Source organism: Spea bombifrons, chromosome 10 (assembly GCF_027358695.1).
Source record: "Spea bombifrons isolate aSpeBom1 chromosome 10, aSpeBom1.2.pri, whole genome shotgun sequence".
Lineage (NCBI taxonomy): Eukaryota > Metazoa > Chordata > Amphibia > Anura > Pelobatidae > Spea > Spea bombifrons.
The window spans coordinates 23,470,581-23,491,828 of NC_071096.1; the positions used below are offsets into that span (position 1 = coordinate 23,470,581).

At 45.0% G+C, this 21,248-nt stretch overlaps 1 protein-coding gene across 3 annotated transcripts in view; it reads left to right on the forward strand.

The window, feature by feature from the left end:
• RIPOR1 (RHO family interacting cell polarization regulator 1) overlaps positions 1-21,248 on the forward strand; it is a 234,713-nt gene that overhangs the window by 48,077 nt on the left and 165,388 nt on the right. For all 3 annotated transcript variants that reach the window (XM_053449343.1, XM_053449342.1, XM_053449344.1), the window contains exon 2: positions 796-919. In XM_053449343.1, the coding sequence (XP_053305318.1) occupies positions 796-919 (124 nt within the window). The remainder of the gene's footprint in view (positions 1-795; positions 920-21,248) is intronic.

A 21,248-nucleotide genomic window follows, 5' to 3' on the forward strand; every position in this document is an offset into this window, starting at 1 on the left:
TGGAATGTTTTGCCATGTATTGGACACCTTACATGTAAACTTGGTGATAAATAGTAATTAAATTAAAAAATTTAATGGTTAAAATTAGGGAGGCACTGATATATCGGTGGCCAAAATATATTGGCCGAAAAGGGCATTATCGGCAAAATGCAGAAACAAAAAAAAAAAACGGCCGGAAATAATCGTCTGCAGGGGCTGGGCTGCTTACTTGTGCATAGTTCGCACAGTGCACGAGTAGCGTCTCTTGTACCGGCCAGGAAAAGCAGGAACTCACCGCAGTCATGTGAATGCACATCACATGACTCTGCCGCCTTCCTTCTTCCCCTGGGGGTGGGGCTAGAGAAGTTGCTTTTACAGCCGGGACCCTGCAGAAGTCTAACACTACTAATATATATATGATTATCAGCAATCACACTCCTATCATGCCAAGTCAGCCCGTACATGCTGGAATCTGGGTATGCCTTGGCATGATAGTGTGATTGCTGTTTAATTATATATATATATATTTAATGTTGTTTTGTCTAATTTTGGTGTTTCTTATTTTTTTATTTTTTTAAAGGTTGGGGTCATTTTCAGGTTTTAATTTCGGCCAAGTGAATCCTGAAATTTCGGGCCCAAATTTTCATTTTGGTGCATGTTTAGTTAAATGATTTTAACACAATGTTGCTACCTACTATTAAGGCTGATATGCTCTGTTTGAAAATTATTCACATGTGCATAGTTTGCTCTTCCACATTGTAGGTGCAGAAATATATGTTAATACAACTGATGGCAGTAACATTTCCTATTTTTTAGGGATCTCTGCCAAGGCTCATTCTACAGTATCACTCTCCATGTGGCCTCAAAGAAACAGCAACTCTTGCATGATCTCTAGGAGTCAGTCATTCACTGGTGTCAGCTCAAAAACCGACAGAACAAGGTATGTACCTTTGCATCTCATGATATTCTTTGTTTATTTTCAAAACACAAAAGCAGCAAAATAGTATTGGATGTGACAGTTTTGAATAGCAGCATAAAAATTGTGAATTCCTATATTTTCCTTGCACTGGGATCATGCAAATTAAGTGCCAATAGCAGACTTACTATTTTCTTGCTTACAACTTACATTTTTTGCTATATAGGTGTGTTACAAAATCAGAAACGAAGAAACATAAGTAAAGAACATATATAGCCTGGAAGAAAGACGTGACTGGGGGATATGATACAAACCTTTAAATACTTAAAGGGAATCAACACGGTAAAGGAAGATAGTTTATTTAAAAGGAGAAATACCGTATTGGCTCGGATATAGGCCGCACCCGAATATAGACCGCACCCTAAAAGTTTGGTGCTTTTTTAAAGAAAAAGTTTTGTAATAGATATGCTGCCACTCTGTCCCCCCCACCCCCGAGAAATGCTGCCACTCTGTCCCCCCCTCCGAGATATGCTGCCACTCTGCCCCCCCCCCCCGACTTACCAGAGCAGACTACTGGGTGTCTTGCGGGGCCGGCAGGGGACATCTACGCAATACGCGTATACAACTTCCGGTGCCGGCACTCAGCGGATGTGCCGGCACCGGAAGTTGTATACGCGTACATATACACCCGGGAGTCTGCTCTGGTAAGTCTTGGGGCAGAGGTAAAATGCATCGTGCGGACTTTCACCGGCTGGGGCAATGCGCGTAAACAACCTCCGCTGCCGGCACGTCTGCACGACGTGGGAATTCCCGGCAAGGGAGATTTTTAAAGCACATCGTGCAGACGTGCCGGTAGCGGAGGTTGTTTACACGCGCACCGCCGCAGCCGGTGAACGCCTGCACGATGCGCTTGGACAACCTCCCGTACCGGCACTCCCCCCCGTGGAAAGTGCCGGCAGGGGAGGCTGTCTGAGCGTATCAGAGAGTAGGATACGGGTCCCCTGCACCGCTGCGGGGGATCTGTATCCTAACCCTGCTGCCTGCCCGGCAGGCTAGACCCTGAATATTCGGGCCCCCTATATTCGGGCCAATAAGATACTACCACAACAAGAGGACATCGTCTTAAGCTAGAGGGGAAAAGGTTGAAAAGGTAACATCAGGAAATATTACTTTACGGAAAGGGTAGTGGATGCATGGAATAGTCTTCCAGCAGAAATGGTAGATGTTAATATAGTGAAGACATTTAAGCAAGCATGGGACAGACATAAGGCTAAGCTAGATATAGGATAAGGCCAGGTACTAGGGAAAGTATTCAGAGGTTGGGCAGACTAATTGAATCCCTATACACTGTAAACAATGTACTTTCACACTAAACTAAAATATAACTTGTATTGAAACAGCTAAAAACTATTGTGTAATGCCAACAAACTGAGAACAAAGACACCCCTCACATTTATTGTAATGCCACCAGGAACTCACATTGAGGGTGCCATTGAAGAAGCCTGGCAAATTTCACATCAATGTGAGATTGAGTCTTAGTGTTTTTCCTGTAACACGGTTCAGTAGACATGTGCAAATGGACCAAAAACGGTTTGGACAAATTGTTTTATTTTTGGCAAACTCATTTTCGGACTACAAATTTGTTTTCGGGTGAAACTGGGAGCTTTTTAAATTCAGAAACAAAATTTGTTTTTACCCTCATTCACTCTCCCATGCTCTTTCCCACACTTCTATTCACACTCTTTCTGAATGTCTCCATACCTTCTCAGCTTCTGTGTTCCTGTCTTCTTATCTTGCATCTTCTTGTTCTTCTGCCTTCTCTCTTCGTTCTTCTATCTACCAAGGCAGCATCAGAGAGAGTAAATGAAAAAATTGGTGAGTTTGTCAGGGACAATGAAAGAACCAACAAAAATTTAAATATCATATTCAGGTTGTTATTATCCGCTTTATACCCTATGTCTCAGATATTGGATCTCTTCTATACTGTTTTGACACTTGCCAGGTGAGCTAGTTATATCAGCTCACTGGAGCTCTTTGCTTCACTTTAGTTTGTTTCATTGAGGTCCCTCCTGGTTTGTATGAATTGTCGAAATCTGCTAATTTCTTTAAAATTGCACGTCTACGGGACACTTACAAATATGAGTGTTTTGATGTCTCAGACAGGCACATGTTATGCATGTATGTACTTGGTTAAGCTGTTGATGTTTGTGTCCTGCTCTGTATTGCAGTATGCTTTCTACAAAAAAAAACAAAAACATAAAAACAATCGGTAAAAAAAAGACATTTTTTTACCAAAAAAAATCACCATATTTTATCATTTTTCATAGTAAATTAGATATGATAAAAATAATTGTATCTAAAGAAAACCCTGCTTGTCCTGAATAAACAATATATATAATCTGTGTGGGTGCACAAAATGAGAGAAGAAAATTACAACACTGAAAAATGTTAAAAGAGCCTTTGTCCCAAAGTGTACTACGAGTAAGAAACAGTCTTGTCATTAAGGGGGTTAACAGTCTTGTCGTTAAGGGCAGGTGGGGGGGTCTTTAAAAACGATTTTAGGGCACTAGGTCAGAAACTTAGGCAAAGGACCTCCAAGGTAATATTCTCTGTAATATTACCGGTACCAGGCACTACATCAGTGAGACAGCGGGAGCTTAGGGGAGATCAATGTGTGGCTAAGAGTGTGGTGTAAGAATCAGGGATTTGGATTTTTGGAGCACTGGGCAGACTTTGCAGATTCGGCTACAGACTTTACAGCAGGGATGGACTGCACCTCAATGAGGAAGGGGCTGCAGTGCTAGGGGAGAGGATGGCTAGAGAAATCGAGGATCTTTTAAACTAGGTTCTGGGGGGGGGATAAAGATAGAAATTAAGTGCTAGCTAGAGTAGACTGGGAAGGGAGTCTACCTATGGAAAAGGGGATGAGAGTGGTGGTGGGGTTAGCATAGAAAATATGGAGTTACATAGTACAAATCCTGCAGTCAACTGATAAACCAAAAATGGATAGTAACCTTAAATGCGAGAAGCTTGGCAAACAAAATGGGTGAGCTGGAAATATTGGTGAGCTGGAAATATTGGTGAGGAACAGTAGAGAATGTTGGTCCTTTATTATCTGAAACAGGAAACTTGGTTAGTTACCAAGAAAGAACCAACGACGGAGCGCCTGCTGACTAATTTTAAAGGAACCATTACAGCAAACATGGGATTGGCTGACGCAAGAAAAAGTGCTCAAGCAATTAAATACTGTTAGGCTAGGTTTCCACTTGGGTTTTTTTTGCTAAAAACGCCTATAAAAACGCCAATAGCGCCACCTGGCGTTTTTTTGTGAAAAACGCATGCAGCCAGATGTTAGCTGTAATTCAATGGGAAATCGCAAAATGCCATTTCCACTTGGCGTTTTTCTGTTTGGCGTTTTTTCAGTCCTCTTTGGCGTTTTTCTGCTTTTTTGGGCTCTGTGGCAGTTTTTCAAAACTGCAGCATGTTGACACTCTGGCGTTTTTTGCAAGAAATCTTGGCTTTTTTTCTCCAATAGAAGTCTATGGGAGAGAAAAAACGCCATGAAAAAGCCATGTGGGTTTATTGCCTTGGCGTTTTTTATGGCGTTTTTTCCACAGTTACAATGCAGAGGATGGACCCAGTATCTGTGTGTCCTACGAGAAATAGGCTGAAAACAAACAGTTTCACACAAAACAAAGTCCTGGACTGGTTCATATTGAATTTTACACCATTTGGAACAAACATGCCATTACAAACAAACATACGCGACCGGATCCTGCGTGCCAAAAGCAACAGCAAACAATTTGCACCATCATTTGGGGCCAATCTTCCCAGAGGAGCAGACATTCGGAATAAAGCATGCCTTACAAACCACAGAAAAGAGACAAAAGGGTCTACCAAGTAAATGACATCAGGAGAGGGCAGATACTTGCCATTTATCCTAATCCCTTTTAGCTGGGTGAAACTTCTAACTTGTAAAGGCTGGAAAAACTGCCTAAGGTCAAAAAAAGCAATTTCCACAGAAAGGCTAAAACGCCAGAAAAAACTGCAGAAAAAACGCCAAAACGCAGCTAAATGCAGTGGCAGTTTTCTTGGCAGTTTTCCTGGCGTTTTTCATCAAGAAAAAAACGCCGGACAAAAACCCAAGTGGAAACCTAGCCTTAAGGTAGACAAGGCCCCTGGACTGGATGGTATACACCCAGCCTAATCCTTGCCCAACCTTTATTACTGATCTTTAGGGATTCTTTCAGTTCAAGCATAGTTTCATTAGATTGGCGCAAGGCAGATGTTGTGTCCATATTTAAAAAGGGATCAAAATCTCAACCGGGCAATTACAGACCAGTAAGCTTAATGGGGAAATTATTTAAAGGGTTGCTAAAGGTATACATTCATATTCATATCTTGATCCAGAATCCAATTAGTAGAAGTCAACATGGTTTTGTGAAAGACTGGTCTTGTCAAACCAACTTATTTGCATTCTGTGATAAAGTTAGTAAAAACATAGATCTGAGTGTGGCTGTAGATGTGATTTATCTGGACTTTGCTAAGGCATTTGATACGATCCCACATAAAAGGCTATTCTACAAATTAACAGAAATAGGCGTAGGGGCAAATGTCTGGATGTTTCTCAGACTGCACACAGACTTGTATAGATATATGGACCCGTTGGATATCCTATGTACATTCATAAATAAAAGTAACCAAATAAATAGATAAACATCAAAAAGATTTAAGTATTAAATTAAAAAAAGAATGATACCAAAATCATTACTTGTTATATGTTTGACGAATGTTGGATGATTGGATACGTATTCATTATATAATTAGACACCTTATATCTGTTATAGACTATAATATAACAAATTATATAATGATAAGGAGTTGTCAGAAAAATTAGTGTATTAAAACATCAAATATATTGAACACTATGTATGTTTTATTTTTGTATTTATGTTCCTATATTTGTGTATAAGTTGGCACAATACATACACTCATAATATTACCCTGAATGTGCCCGATCTGGGAAGCCAAACAGGGTTAAATCTACATGGAAATTAATGATGAAAAAAGTAATATTATAAATATAAGGTGTGGAAAAATGTCATGTACTAGGTGCCATGTATTTGTAAATGAATTTATATGTTTATATTAAAATAAAATAAAATAGCCAAACACCTGTCCACTCTTTCATTGCACATAGAGCGGGCGGGATTGGACACATGTGGCGGGAGCGGGCAGGCGTGGAACACACATTGTGGGAGCGGACAGGATAGGACAAAAAAAAATGAGCGGGCTTAAAAAAGCAGTCCCACACCAGTGTCTAGTTTTCAATATATATATATATATATATATATATATATATATGGTTTGATGGAGTAAATTGTAATGAAGCAGAATGCCGATTTGGGAAAAAATTGGTTTTGAAATTGCAAAACGCTCCTTGTACTTATTGCCCTATAACTTGCAAAAAACATTGGGTATTTCTAAGTAGAATCTATTTAGCAGGTTTTTGCATTAGCTTTTAAGGATGAGTAAAATATTTTTCAAGAAAAAGTCCTTTTCTTTTTAATTTTTTTAGAACAGTCCTAGGAGCGATCAAATGGGCCTCATGGCTTTTTTGTGTTGCTGAATGCCTTTAAATGTTTTTATAGCCTCCCATCCCACTCTTACAACTGAGATATTAATGCCATTTCTAAAAAAAAAATTCAAGCTGTTTTATCAATCAACCTGTTGCTTAAATTGTAGTTGCATTCTTTTAAATTCATTTTAACACACATCATTTTACTTTGGTGATTTTTTTCCTTCAATTAAAGAGTAAGACCATGGAAACCAAGTTTGCTCCAAGCTACCTAATTTTTTATGTTAATGATTGGGAACGTAACATCTGGAGTTACAATCCCTTTGGCACCAACTTGGTGCTCTGGATGACATATCTAGACATCACTTGGGATGGGTATTTTGTTTCATTACAGGCATTCACTAGTTATATTAGCAATGATCATTATAATCTAGTATTTATACCGGTTATAGACACATAGGCTATTTATTTTTTAGATTTCACACATGAAGTAGTTAATTCTATTTATGCAAAAACTTTAAGGCTACTGATGGTAATAGCTACATTGACAATTCTAGCTGTCACCACCCTTGGTGGCTTAATGGTTTACCTAGGCGTCAATTCACACAATATTAGGCACAATTGTATAAAATATGAACAAGCAAATAAATTCCTTGAAAAGAATTATGATGAAATTGGAAAAAATAAACAGAAATACCTTTAGTTGTAGACAAACATTTTTAAATCAACTAAAATCAACTCAATATAGTGCAAAACTATTGGGGTGAAAAATCTTAGGAAATGGTTGGCCTATTTTACAACTCTTTGAAAGATATAGTTCCTAATAAACTACAGGTAATTTTTAGAAAATTGAAGAATTTAAAAAATATACATATTTGAGCTCCCAGTGTCATTAAAGAAGAAATCTAAGCAGAAAATATTAAAGGTTTCTTTAAAGATCACTGTTGCAATACCTGTACTTTTCCCCTAGATGTACAAACATGTGGTTGTATGGTGCAATAATCGAAACAAAATGTAACAATATAATAAATAAATGGCACTGAAACCAATTTTGTGGATAAACAAAGGCCGTGGTCTTTTATTTAGCTTATAACCAATTTATTACAGAATAACCAAACCAAAAACCTTTACATCAACCACTTGCAACTGAATATCAAATAAACCGAAAACTCTTGGCCCAAACCACAGAGTTATAAACAATCAAATTAAAGCCAACTGCCCCAAAAGCCGGTCAGCCTTACACCTTACAAATACCCCCAATTTGTTCACCCTCTAAAAAGAGAGCAACTCAACCCCAATAAAAGCCACGACATGATAAATATTATTATTATATATATTTTTTTTTTCTTAATTTTTTAAAAAATTTATATTTTATATATATATATTTTTTATTTTTTTTTTTTTTTTTTTATAAACAATCATAACTCAATTAGGTAAGGGCGGGAGGGAGACAATTCAGCAGCTCTTCCATGCTGCTCCCCGTGGCTCTTGCTGAAAACCGCCGCTCACCAGACTCGGAGGTCAGTGCAGTCAGTTAACGCAGCCAGGGTAAGTGCCACAGGTACCTCAGAACCTCTTCTTTTATAGGTGCAAAACCCGCCCAAAACTAGCGCGAGCTAACCCCGAGCACAACCAATTAGAAAAAAGCGCGGGCAAACTAAGCGGCGCGAGCTACTCGCGAGCGCAAATTACCTCAAAAAAGGGGCGTTAAACTAAGCAGCGCGAGGCATTCCAGGGCATTCCACAGCTGTCCTTTGCCTGACCTTTGTAATTAACTCCTGCACTGCCACTACTCTCCCCAACAACCACATGTAACCCCGTGCTATTTGCACAGGGTTTTTTCATGTGGTTGTATGGTGCAATAATTGAAACAAAATGTAACAATATAATAAATAAATGACACTGAAACCAATTTTGTGGATAAACAAAGGCCGTGGTCTTTTATTTAGCTTATAACCAATTTATTACAGAATAACCAAACCAAAAACCTTTACATCAACCACTTGCAACTGAATATCAAATAAACCGAAAACTCTTGGCCCAAACCACAGAGTTATAAACAATCAAATTAAAGCCAACTGCCCCAAAAGCCAGTCGGCCTTACACCTTACAAATACCCCCACCTGCCGCAAATGGATATTTAAAAGCCATTTGTGGCCCCTTCCACAAAAACCACGGCCTTCTCCACCATACTTTGTAAATCAGCATTAAAAATATCACAACCAATTGCAGATAAATGTATGCCATCGCTCCTATAGAGGCCAACACAGCCCCCTTCTAAATCAAAATGTCGGAAACTTAAACCTCCTTCCAGAACCATACATTTTTCAATGGATCTATTAAATTTTCTCCGCACCCTTTCCAAAGCTTTAAAATTTTGACGATGAAGCCAAATTAAGCGTGGCACAATCTCAGACCACACAAATGTTGTACCCAAAAATATATCCTTTAACTGCACCATTATAACCTTCAAGTCCATCAATAATTGAACAGATCTAACTCTCCCCAGATCATTCCCCCCACAATGAATGATCATAACATCTGGCCACGGAAAAACACCAATAAAATTAAGTACATTCACCTTTAATTGATAGATACTTAAACCCCTGATACCTAACCAATAAATAACGATGTTTTCTGAGCTGAAACCGAGATTTTCTCCATAACAACGCTCAGCGGCTCTTCGTTGTGCCCAGAAAATAAAAGAATGTCCTACTTAGGGCTGCAACTAACGATTATTTTAATAATCGATTAGTTGGCCGATTATTTTTTCGATTAATCGATTAATCGGATAAAAAAAAATGAATGTAAATTTTTCATTTATTTAAAATAATTTACTAAACAAATGATGTTAAATACAAACAGCAGAATAAAAAAACTTTGATAATACATTTCTTGTCTTTATTTCCCAACCAGCCCCCCAATATATGCACATTTGAGCCCAGGCTTGCTACGCTGCCTCCCAGACATGCCATGCTGCCCCCCCACATATGCCACGCTGCCTACCACAGCACTCCACGCTGCCTCCCACATATACCACACCACGCTGCCTCCCACATATACCACTCCACGCTGCCTCCCACATCTGCCACGCCACCTCCCACATCTGCCACTCCACGATGCCTCCCACATCTGCCACGCCACGCTGCCTCCCACATCTGCCACTCCACTCTACCCCCCACATGCCACTGTGCCTGATACGCCTTATACCCCCTGAAACACCACTCCATCCTCCCCAGACATGCCACCCTGCCCTCCCCACATATGCCACGCCATGCTGCCTCCCACATCTGCCACTCCACGCTGCATCCCACTTCTGCCACTCCACGCTGCCTCCCACATCTGCCACTCCACGCTGCCTCCCACATCTGCCACTGTGCCTGATACGCCTTATATCCCCTGATACCCCACTCCATCCTCCCCAGACATGCCACCCTGCCTCCCAGACATGCCACTTCTCTACCCCCAGATATGCCACTCTACCCCCAGATATGCCTTATACACCCTGATACACCACTCCGTCCTCCCCAGACATGCCACACTGCCCTCCCCACATATGCCTTATATACTGTATATGCCTTATACCCCCAGATATGTCACTTCACTGCCCCCAGGATTTAGATTCCCCTAAATTAACCCTAAACTCTCCATTAACCATAACTGCCCCTAAATTAACCCTTAACACCCCCTTAACCACAGCATCCCCTAAATTAACCCTAAAGACCCCATCAACCACAGCATCCCCTAAATTAACCCTAAACACACCATTAACCACAACTGCCTCAAATTAACCCCAAACACCCCATTAACCACAGCTGCTCCTAAATTAACCCTAAACACCCTATTAACATAACTGCCCCTAAATTAACCCTAAACACCCAATTAACCATAACTGCCCTTAAATTAACCCTAAACACCCCACTAACCATAACTGCCCCTAAATTAACCCCCACCTCCCCTAACTTTCAGTAGCCCAAATATATATATATATATAAATATATATATATATATATCTCTTACATACATATATACACATATATATATATATAACTATATACACACACACATATATATATATATATATATATACATATACTTACAGTTAGATGAGTGTCACAGCCATGTGGTTCTGGCCTGGAGAAGGAAGGGGCGGGGCCAGTTGTCACAGTGATTACAGGGAGGGGGAGTAAGTAGGAGCTGCTGCTGTGAGACGGTGAGTCAGACTAAACGGATTATATAATGAGGGGGATTTTTCAGAGCGTTTGCTCTGAAAAAACCCTCATTTTATAATCGATAATAATCGATTCAACTAATCGATAATGAAATTCGTTGCCAACGAATTTCATTATCGATTATTATCGATTAGTTGTTTCAGCCCTAGTCCTACTATCCAAACCACTGTTGGACGTTTACCTGCAAAAAATTGATATTAACACAGTAGGTGAGTTACAATAAATGAGGTCTTATGTATAACTTGAAACGATCAGAATCCCAACGACCCAACCGTTTAATGATAGAATTATCAAGCCCCGGGGGCGTGTCCGACCGCCGAGGAAGATGGTCGCATGATCTGACTGCTCTGCCGCCGCTCGCAAAAAATCCATCGCCATCGTGCTCTAAACTGCCATGGGCCGTTCCAAAAAGGCTGCCACGGATTCCCCTGCTCCAGGGGATCGATCTCGGCCGCCCTCGTCTTCGTTGCGGGAGTATTTCCGTACCCCCGCGGATCTGGCCTCGCAGGCCGCTGAAGACCACGAGGCCGCCTCTCCGGCCAGTTCCTCCTCAGTGGAGGATTCCGCTTCGGCGACCCGCTTACCTTCCGCGTCCCATCCTCCAGAAGTGCTGCGACTCTTCTCGTCTGCTCCCTGGAAATCGGACTTCTCCATGCTGATCACGGAGCTTAAACAGGTGGTCCGCGATGAGGTTTCTGCTCTTCGCTCAGATCTGTCTTCACTGGAGCAGCGGGTGCAGGCCTTGGAGGACTCCTCTTCCCGCCACCAGCGCACTGTGGCACAGGTCCAGCAACTGGGCGATCTCCACACGACTTACCTGCGGGATCTCCGACGTCGGATAGAGGATATTGACAACAGAGGTCGTCGCCAGAATATTCGGGTACGGGGAGTCCCGGAATCCGATACCACGGAAGATGTTTTAGCTCTACTTACCGAGTTGTTCAACGGTCTCCTGAACCGGTCCCCTGACTCGCCGCTACCGATAGACAGAGCTCACCGAGCACTTCGTCCTAGAGGTGGCCCGGGATCCCCTCCGAGAGATATCATTTGTCACCTGTCGGATTTTCGTCTGAAGGAGGAGATCATGGCCAAAGCACGAGAACTCGGTACCTGGCCGTTACAGGGGCATCAGATTTCTTTCTTTCAAGATCTGTCTGATCTCACCTTACAGGCTCGACGGGCTCTGCGCCCGCTAACATCTGAACTTCGTTGCCTGCAGATTCCGTACCGCTGGGGCCATCCTTTCGCCCTGGTGATCCGTTATGACAACAGGTCCCTCACCATCAGGCATCATCACGACGTGTTGCCGATTCTCCAGCTTCTGGATTTGCCCGACATGCAGATTCTGGACTGGGTCACCATGGACGCAGTGTCTGGTGTGTCCTCGAATTTGCTGCCACAGCCGAGACGTCCCTCTCGTACCGGCCCTGTCCGACGGGGCCCCCCTCGGGAGCTGCCCGTCCGCACCCCTGTTTCTCGCCGCCTGGGTGCCATCGAGGAATGAAGGGTAGTGAGTATATCCGTTCCTCCAGTGCTCCTACCTGGACGGACTACCTGATTGCACTGCGCCTCCTCTACGCCAGAAGGTGGCTTCCATCTTATGCGCCGACGACCTAGTTGGACTACCAGCTAATGCCTTTATCTTACCGTTTTATTTGTTTATGTTCTTCGTCACTTAACAGTTGTGTTTTCTTTCTGGTTGATGAAGCTGTTGCTACTCGCGCTCTCGGGGGGGGGTCGTGGGGGTTTATTATCATTTTTCATGGTCATTTATTTATTTGTTTACCTCCCTTTTTTTTTTTTTTTTTTTTTTTTCTCTCTTCCTTCTTCGTGTGACTTTGGGTTACCCATTGTCACTTTTGATCTTCCTATGCCTATTGACTAGCTTATGAGGCTAGCAGTGTAATATACTCTCGGCCGCAGTTGTGGTCATGCTCTATGTGTACCTCTGGCGGGTTGTGCCGCCCATGCGGACGCCTAATCTCAGGGGTTTTTTTTTTTTGTTTTTTTTTTCTTTTTCTCGTGTGACCCTGGGTTGCCCACTATCACTTTTGATCTTGATACACCTAGTGCTTAGATTACGATGCTAACTGTGCACTGCATTCTCGGCCTCTGCTGTGGTCGTGCTCTGCGTGTCCTTCTAGTGGGTTGACCTGCCCATGCGGAGACTTACTCTCTGGGGATTACTTTGGGGGTGGGGGCGGGTGGGATCTCTTTTATTTGGGGAGAGGGGTGGGGGGGGCGTTGTGTGTTTTTTTTTTTTTTTTTCTTTTTTTCTCGTGTGACCCTGGGTCGCCCACTATCACTTTTGATCTTGATACGCCTAGTGCTTAGATTACGATGCTAACTGTGCACTGCATTCTCGGCCTCTGCTGTGGTCGTGCTCTGCTTGTCCTTCTAGTGGGTTGGCCTGCCCATGCGGAAACTTACTCTCAGGGGATTATTTTGGGGGTGGGGGCGGGGGGGATCTCTTTTATTTGGGGAGAGGGGTGGGGGGGGTGTTGTGTGTGTGTTTTTTTGTTTTTTTTTCTCCCCGCGAGTGCGCGTCTTTCTGATGGGTGGTAGTGTACTGGTCTCTTGTATGTTTGCTGCCCTTGTTTACTAGGGTACGGCTACTGCTGATTGCAACACACTATGCCTACTGTTGTCATGGTCCAGCTACGTGTGGGACTTGTGCACTGTGTGTCGTTATATCTTTTATATGCTGTGGTCACCATGTGTGGCTGCCTCTGCTGTGCAGTGGTGGTGTCTACCGTCCTCAGCACCCATACACCTCTACACATCTGTCCCTTTGGTCTTCTCTTCTTTTCTCTATACCTTTTCTTTCCCCTCCCCCCCCTCTAGTTACGTATGTGCCGCAGCCTATGTGGCTACTAAGGCGCCGTCCCTTCCTGTGCGCTCCGTTCTCAGCGCTGCGGGTGTTTCCGTGGTTTCCTCTGTGCCCTACTCATCTAACTTTGCTCTTATTCTGTTCTATTTGCGTTGCGAGCGGCGGTTTATTTGTTGTTTTACGGTTCTTTATTCTTTTCACTAGTTTGCGTGTGCGGCTCTACCTTTGTGGTGGGCTTTCCCCCTACACAGTGACGCCATCCGTTGCCGGGTAGTGTCCCCGGCAGGCGTAGTTTGTGTCTGTTCCTTTTCCCGCCCCTCTCTCCTGCCCGCTCCTTCCCCTCCCCCATCCTTGTTCTCTGGTCTTGTTTTGGTTTGTCTCCCCTCCGTTTCTTTTACCCCCACACCTTTTTTTTTTTTTTCTTCTCTCTTCCTCTCTCTTAAGCTCTCACTTTACCCTCTCTTTCAGCCTCCCCCCTTTTCTCTGTACTATGGCGCCTCCGGCCTGTTCCAAGCTTGCTCTCTTGTCTCTCAATGCCCGTGGGCTCAATACCCCGGAGAAGCGTTCCTCCCTTTTCCGAGACCTGAAAAAGAATATGATTGATGTCGCCTTTGTGCAGGAGACTCACTTTTTTGGGCCTAAGGCCCCCCGGCTTTCCCACCGACTCTATCCCACCGTTTTTGTGAGTAACAATCCCCTAGCTAAATCCAAAGGAGTGGCAGTGCTTTTTTCCAGCCGTGTTCCCTTCACGGTGATGGACACTTTCGTTGACCCTGAGGGACGCTTCTTGTTGGTTAAGGGAACAATTTTGCAGCAGGTGTATACTTTTGCGAATGTTTACCTCCCTAATCGGGGGCAGCATGTTGCTCTCCGTGCAGTCCTGCGCAGACTTGACCTTTTCCAGGAAGGTTTCCTGGTCTTAGGGGGGGACTTTAACGTTGCTCTGCACCCGGCACTTGACACTTCCGCGGGTTCCACGCATACTCCTCGTCATGTCTTGCGGAAAATTCTCTCTCTTCTCACGGACCGCAAATTGGTTGATTGCTGGAGGGCTCTTCACCCTGCGGTTAGGGACTACACCTTCTTTTCGGCGGCTCATTGCACTTATTCCAGGATTGATTATTTCTTTGTTCCGTGTCAGTTTGCCCCGCTTCTCCGTGGCTCCACTATCGGGGTCACTACGTGGTCCGATCACGCCCCTCTCTCCCTTTCTCTGTCCTCTTCTTTGACCCGCCCGTCTGGACGTTCCTGGCGTCTTAATGAGTCTGTTCTCACAGATGTCGTGTTTTGTGAGGAGACTTCTCGCGTCCTTGAGAACTATTTTGCTGACAACTTGGTCCCGGAGACCCCCTTGCTGACCGTGTGGGAGGCACATAAATGTGTGGTTCGGGGTCACCTTGTTAGCGCCTGTTCCCATCGTCGCCGCCAAGAGGCGAAGAGAATTGAGGAGCTTTATGAGCAAATAGCAGTGGCTGAGCAATCGCACAAATCTTCGTTGTCGGGGGATGACCTGCAACGCCTCCTGGCCTTGCGGGGTGAATTGGCCTCTCTTCTTAATTATAATATGCACCGTTCCTTTCTGAAAACCCGGGCCTTGTTTTATGAACATGGCAACAAACCGGGTAAGTATTTGGCTAGGGCTCTCCGTGCTGGTCGGAAGTCTACCTATGTTTCCAAGATCCGCTCTTCGGATGGCGTTGCTAGGTCTCTCCCTGCAGACATTGCTAAGTGCTTTAGGGACTACTATGAGGGCTTATATAACCTTCGTCCGGACGCCGGCACTCCATGCTCTCCCAGTGCAGCTTCCTCGGTCCGGTCTTATTTGGCAAGGACAATTGGCAGGAAACTGACTGCGGAGGAATCTTCTCCTCTAGATTCTCCAATTACCTTGTCGGAATTTACCCTGGCCCTCCGTTCTTCTCAATCTGGTAAATGCCCTGGCCCAGATGGGTTTCCTTTGCGATATTATGCCGTCTTCCAGGAGCTTCTAGGCCCTCATTTTGTGGGGGCCTTCAACTCCATTTTGGATGGCGGTCGTATCCATGAGCATACCTTAGCCGCCTCGATTACTGTGATTCCTAAGGATGGTAAGGACCCCGCATTATGCAGTAGCTATCGCCCTATCTCTTTACTGAACGCCGATTTGAAATTATTTGCTAAAATCCTGGCCAACAGAATGAAGCCTCTCATGCCTCTGCTCGTACATCCCGACCAAACTGGATTCATTCCGGGTAGGGAAGCTAGGGATAGCACTATCAGGGCCTTATCTCTCATGCATTACGCTAGGCATACCTCCACCCCAACCATCCTGCTGTCCACCGATGCGGAAAAGGCATTTGACAGGGTGGACTGGGGCTTTTTGATGTCCACCCTCGCTCACATGGGCTTTGGTCCGGGGCTTCTTACCTGGGTAAACTCCCTCTACACCACCCCCACGGCTCGCGTTCGCGTTAATGGTTCCTTCTCTGACCCTTTTTGTATTCGTAATGGCACCCGTCAGGGTTGTCCGTTGTCTCCTCTACTTTTTGTACTTTCTCTGGAGCCTTTCCTCCAGGCAATCAGGCTGAATCCCGATGTCGGTGGTCTTCGCATAGGAGGTGCTCACCATAAGGTCCTGGGCTATGCTGATGATCTTTTATTTGTGGTCACCTGTCCTTTGGTCACCCTCCCTAATATCGTCCGGGATTTTGCGACCTACGGTGCGCTCTCCAATTTCAAAATTAACAACTCCAAATCGGAAATTCTCGATGTCACTCTTTCCCCTGTAGTCTCGTCCCCCCTGCGGTCCTCCTTTCCCTTTGCGTGGTGCGATGCTAAACTTAAATACCTAGGGGTTTGGCTCTCTCCTGACTTCTCCCAGCTCTTTGCCTTTAACTTTTTACCCCTTCTCGCTGCCGTTGCCGCGGATCTTCAGTCTTGGAGGCGGCTATCAGTCTCGTGGGTTGGTAAGATTAATATCGTTAAAATGAACGTCATGCCCCGTTTATTGTATCTGTTCCAGACCCTCCCTATCGCTGTTCCCCCTACTTTTTTTGCCTCTCTTAAGACGACGCTTCTGCGCTTTGTGTGGAACTCGCGGACCCCCCGAATCCGATTCTCTACTCTGATTCTCCCTAAGTCTCAGGGCGGCTTAGCATTACCTTGCCCCCGCTCTTACTATAGGGCCTGTCATCTGCTCCGAGTTTTGGAATGGTCTCATGACCCTGGTCATAAACAATGGGTAGAGATTGAGTCCGCACTGTTGGGTCTTCCTGTCGCTGCGTTGCCTTGGCTTTCACCCCAGACGGCCCGAAGTGCTGTGCTGCCCCACCCTTTCCTCCGTGCTACGTTGGATGCTTGGCTTTCCATTGTGAGGCAGACTAGGTTATCCACCATTCCCTCTCCTCTGACATCCATTCGCAATAACCCTGATTTCCCTCCTGGGATGCATGCCCCCCTCTTCCCCTCCTCCCCCCCTGTGGGGAGGTCCGACATCCGCTACTACCTGACTGCAACTGGTATCAAACCGCTGGCCCAGCTCGCTGCGCGCTCTCCTCCCTCGCTTACTGATGTACTCCACTACGCTCAGCTTCACAGCTTCTATCGGTCCCTGGTTCAAAAACATAATGTGCTGCGGGATTTAACCAAGTTTGAGGACCTCTGTGTGGCACCCTCCCTCCCCCCCCATGGTATATCGCGTCTCTACGGCCTCCTTCTTGAGGCCTTCAGCTCTGGCTCTCCCCCCTTTATGGGGCGTTGGGAGGCTGACTTACAAGTTGTTTTCTCCTCCGAACAATGGGAGAAGATCTGTGTCCTTACCCACCGTTGCTCTAGGAGCAACGCCGACCAAGAAATGTCTTATAAATTACTGGCCCTTTGGTATCGCCCTCCCTCGGTCCTCTCCGCTTATCGCTCGGATGTCCCCAACGCCTGCTGGAGATGTGCCGCGGTTCCAGGCTCTCTTCTCCATCTGTGGTGGCTCTGCCCCAGTATCGTCCCCTTTTGGAAATCCATCCATCTCCAGCTGTCTCGCTTTACAGATAGGACGATTCCGTTTACCCCGGAATTTTTTCTTCTTTTTCACATGCAGTACTCCGCCTCCTGGTTCCGGAAGTCGGTCCTTCGCCACCTCCTCACTGCGGCTAAGGCGCTGATCCCCTTGCATTGGGGTAGTCCGGACCCGCCCACTCTTCGGGAGTGGATTCTCCGGGTGGAGCAGACCCGGGTGTTTGAGGAGTTCCACCTTTCTGCGACTGGGGCAACTGAGAGATACCAAAAGACTTGGTTCTATTGGTTGGAGTTTGTGTCTGGTCCCCTGGCCCGTTCTCTGCTTACCTGATTTTCTTGCTTCATTTCTCTTGTCCTCTCCGCTGCCTTTCTATTTCTTCTCTGTTTTCTGTCTTTCCAACCCCCCCCCTCCCCCCCCCCCCTTTTTTTTTTTTTTTTTTTTTTTTTTTTTCTTTTTCATTTTTCTCTTTTCCCTCTTGTTCTCCCCTGGTCCCCCCTGTTGCCCCATCCCTTTGTTCTTCCTCCTCCCTTCCTCCCCGGCCCCTTTCCCTTCCTCCCTTTTTGCCCCCCCCTATCCCACCTAAGGTACTTATCGTTTCTTCCCTGCATTTTAGGCTTGCTGCTACGTGTGGGTTCTTCCTTGAGCCGCCCTGGCTGGCGTCGGCCGAGTGCTTGCCCTACCTGGCCTGTGCCTCGTCCGGGGTTTGATACACCTTGTATTGGCGACCTCACTGTTTAACTTTTCCTGTGCTCTTTGCTCCTTTTCCACACTTACTCATCCCACAGAGCGCGTTGTCGCCTTTGCTTCATGCGCCAAGCACTCCGTCGTAGGCTCTTTGTGAGTGCGCCCTCGCCTGTTGGGGTGCGCCTTTTCGCACAGTGAGTTCCTCATTATTGCCTGTATCTTTTGCCTCCGCTGGACTTTTACAAGGTCCCATGGCTTATTATTGCCTCCTGGGTCCTCTCGGACTCGCTACTGTATTGAATGTTGCCATGTCCTGTACTGTACTTTATTGCATGTACCTTGTCCCCCCCCCTCCCTTCTTTTCCTTTTTGTATCCCACCCCAAAACCTTTGAAAAATCAATAAAATTTTGATTTACCCTAGAATTATCAAGCCCCAATAACGCTGCTTCTGTTGCGGCACCAATACGAAATGAGTGCGAAGATATTTTCTCAGCTCCCAAACCTAAACTATTTAAACAGTTTTGCAAAACCTTTTTGAACTGAAACAGCGTCACAGGCAAACCGGATCGATTAATTAACCAATTACCCGGGAAATCTGGCCTATTATTAAAAATTACTGCCGCTTGAACCGGACAAACCGCACAGTTTAATACTTTATCCAATTTAACCCAACAACCTTTCCCGGATTTGTCCGTTTTGGATGATCTTAAATAAATCAACAATTTATCATCACAAAAAACATCCTCATGCCGAATACCCGACCCACCTCGTTTATTTGCTGCCACCAATTCGCTAACACGAAAGGCGCCAAAAAATGCTATAATAAAAGCCGTTCTGAATAACAATGCCTCATATTCATCCCAGCAATTGTCATGCACAACCCCAACCAAACTCTGAAGTAAACTGAAAGAAATAGGTTTACGATCATCCAAAGCTTTTTGCTTCCTACTGAGACCTTTCAATATCTGCCTTGTTAGGAAATCTTTGCCAATAGGTTGTTTACCCGCTAACTTCATAAAGAAAGAAACACCCAATAGATAACAATCAATTCTGCTACGAGAAAACCCGTTTTTGATTAACATCAGCACAAACTCTAAAGATCTTTCTATATTAGTATCAAATTCACTTAACTTCTTTTCATGCATAAAAGTAACCCATTCCCTCCAGGCCTTAGCGTAGCTCACCCAGGTAGCTTTGGAGAGAGAATTATATAAATATTGATTTAACTCGGCGATGTCAAAAGCCAAACATCCCCCGGAACTTCTAATCCCTCCTTGTCCGCCCTCGGTGCCACACTTCTGAAAACCTTAAAGTCAAATCGAGATAAGGCGTCAGCGATAACATTTTTAACACCCTCAATATGCTTAGCTTTCAACCATATATTAAATTGCAGGCATAAAAACACTAAATGCCGAAGCAGGTTAATCACCGGAATAGATTTAGCCCTCAGCGTGTTGATTACCCATACAACGCCCATGTTGTCACAATTCAATATGATTCTTTTGTTAGCCCAATTCTTACCCCAAAGATAAACAGCCACCACCACCGGAAATAATTCAAGCAGAACTAAATTTTTTGTCCACCCCGCAGAAAACCAGGATGATGGCCATCTCTCTGCGGCCCATTGACCCTGCCAATAAATTCCGAAACCAACAGAACCAGCCGCATCGGTATAAAATTCTAAATCACTAGCATTAACAAAATCCTCCTGCCAAACCGTAGCCCCATTAAAATTTTTAAGGAACATTTTCCACACTTTCAAATCCTCCTTGATTTGATTGTTAACCCTAACCCTATGATGACCTATCTTCTTCCCAGCTATACATCTCGACATATGTCGAGAAAAAACTCTGCCCATGGGCATAATTCTACCCGCAAAATTAAGCTGACCCAATAACGATTGAAATTTGGTAACCCAGGGCTTGACAAATTTGTTGTGAATCTAGGCGCCAGCTAAAAAAGTTAGGAGCCAGGATTTTTTTTTAAACTAACAGTTGGTCAGGAGTGATCTGATCATCATCAGCCCACTTACTAAACTCACAGCGTTTGACCTGGAAGCACCCTGGACTTTCAGGTCAGTGCTGTTTTTTTTATTTTTTTTTTTTAAATAATTTTTTTTGATATATATATTTTTTTTAACACTTTCAATGCTGATGTTCCATTGGAGCACAGCATTGATTGATATTTAGTCCCCACAAGCTTGTGTTATAAACAATTGTGGAATTGAAGGGGTTAACGCTGCACTGTCGCTCTCATGGAGCGATCAGGCAGCAGGGGGGTGTTGGGGCTGCTCTCCACACTCATGTGGAGACCAAAGAACCCTCTCCCCCTGTCACTGAAGCTGCCTCTGGCAGCTGGGAAGCAATTGCTGGTCTATAGACCAGCCATTGCAGGGGGGAGTCTCTGATGACTTCTGTAGGCTTCCATGCCTACAGGAGTCATCAAAGGGCTTGTGGGGGCTCGTTTTTTGCTGTTGCTGGTCTGCCTGGACTTCCAGGCAGACCACCAGCAGCAGAGCCCCTTGAAAAACGGGAATTAACCCCTAAATGATCGCGGCATTGAAGGGGTTAACGCTGCCCTGTCGCTCTCATGGAGCGATCAGGCAGCAGGGGGATGTTGTGTCAGGTCCCCACACTTGTGTGGGGACCCAATCAACACTGAACCCCCTTTCCTGAAGCTGCCTGTGGCAGCTGAAAACGCTATTGCAGGTTTCTCTGCAATCGCGGTTTCAGCCTACAGGATCACTCCGTGGGAGTGATCACAGGCTTGGGGGCGGGCTCGGAGTGGCTGTGCTGTCTGCCCAGACTCCTGGGCAGACAGCAACAGCAGCGCCCCCGCGTGGTGACACGGGGGCATTTTTTTGTGAATGTAAGAGGCTGACAAACTCCTAGGCGCCAGAACAAAATTCTGAGTCGCCATGGCGACCTGGCGCCTGGGATTTGTCGAGCCCTGTGGTAACCGTCACCTTCTTCGCAGACAAAACCTCATTAATCACCACTTTCAATTTATACACCTTTTCCAAAGGAAGACGAAACTCCAT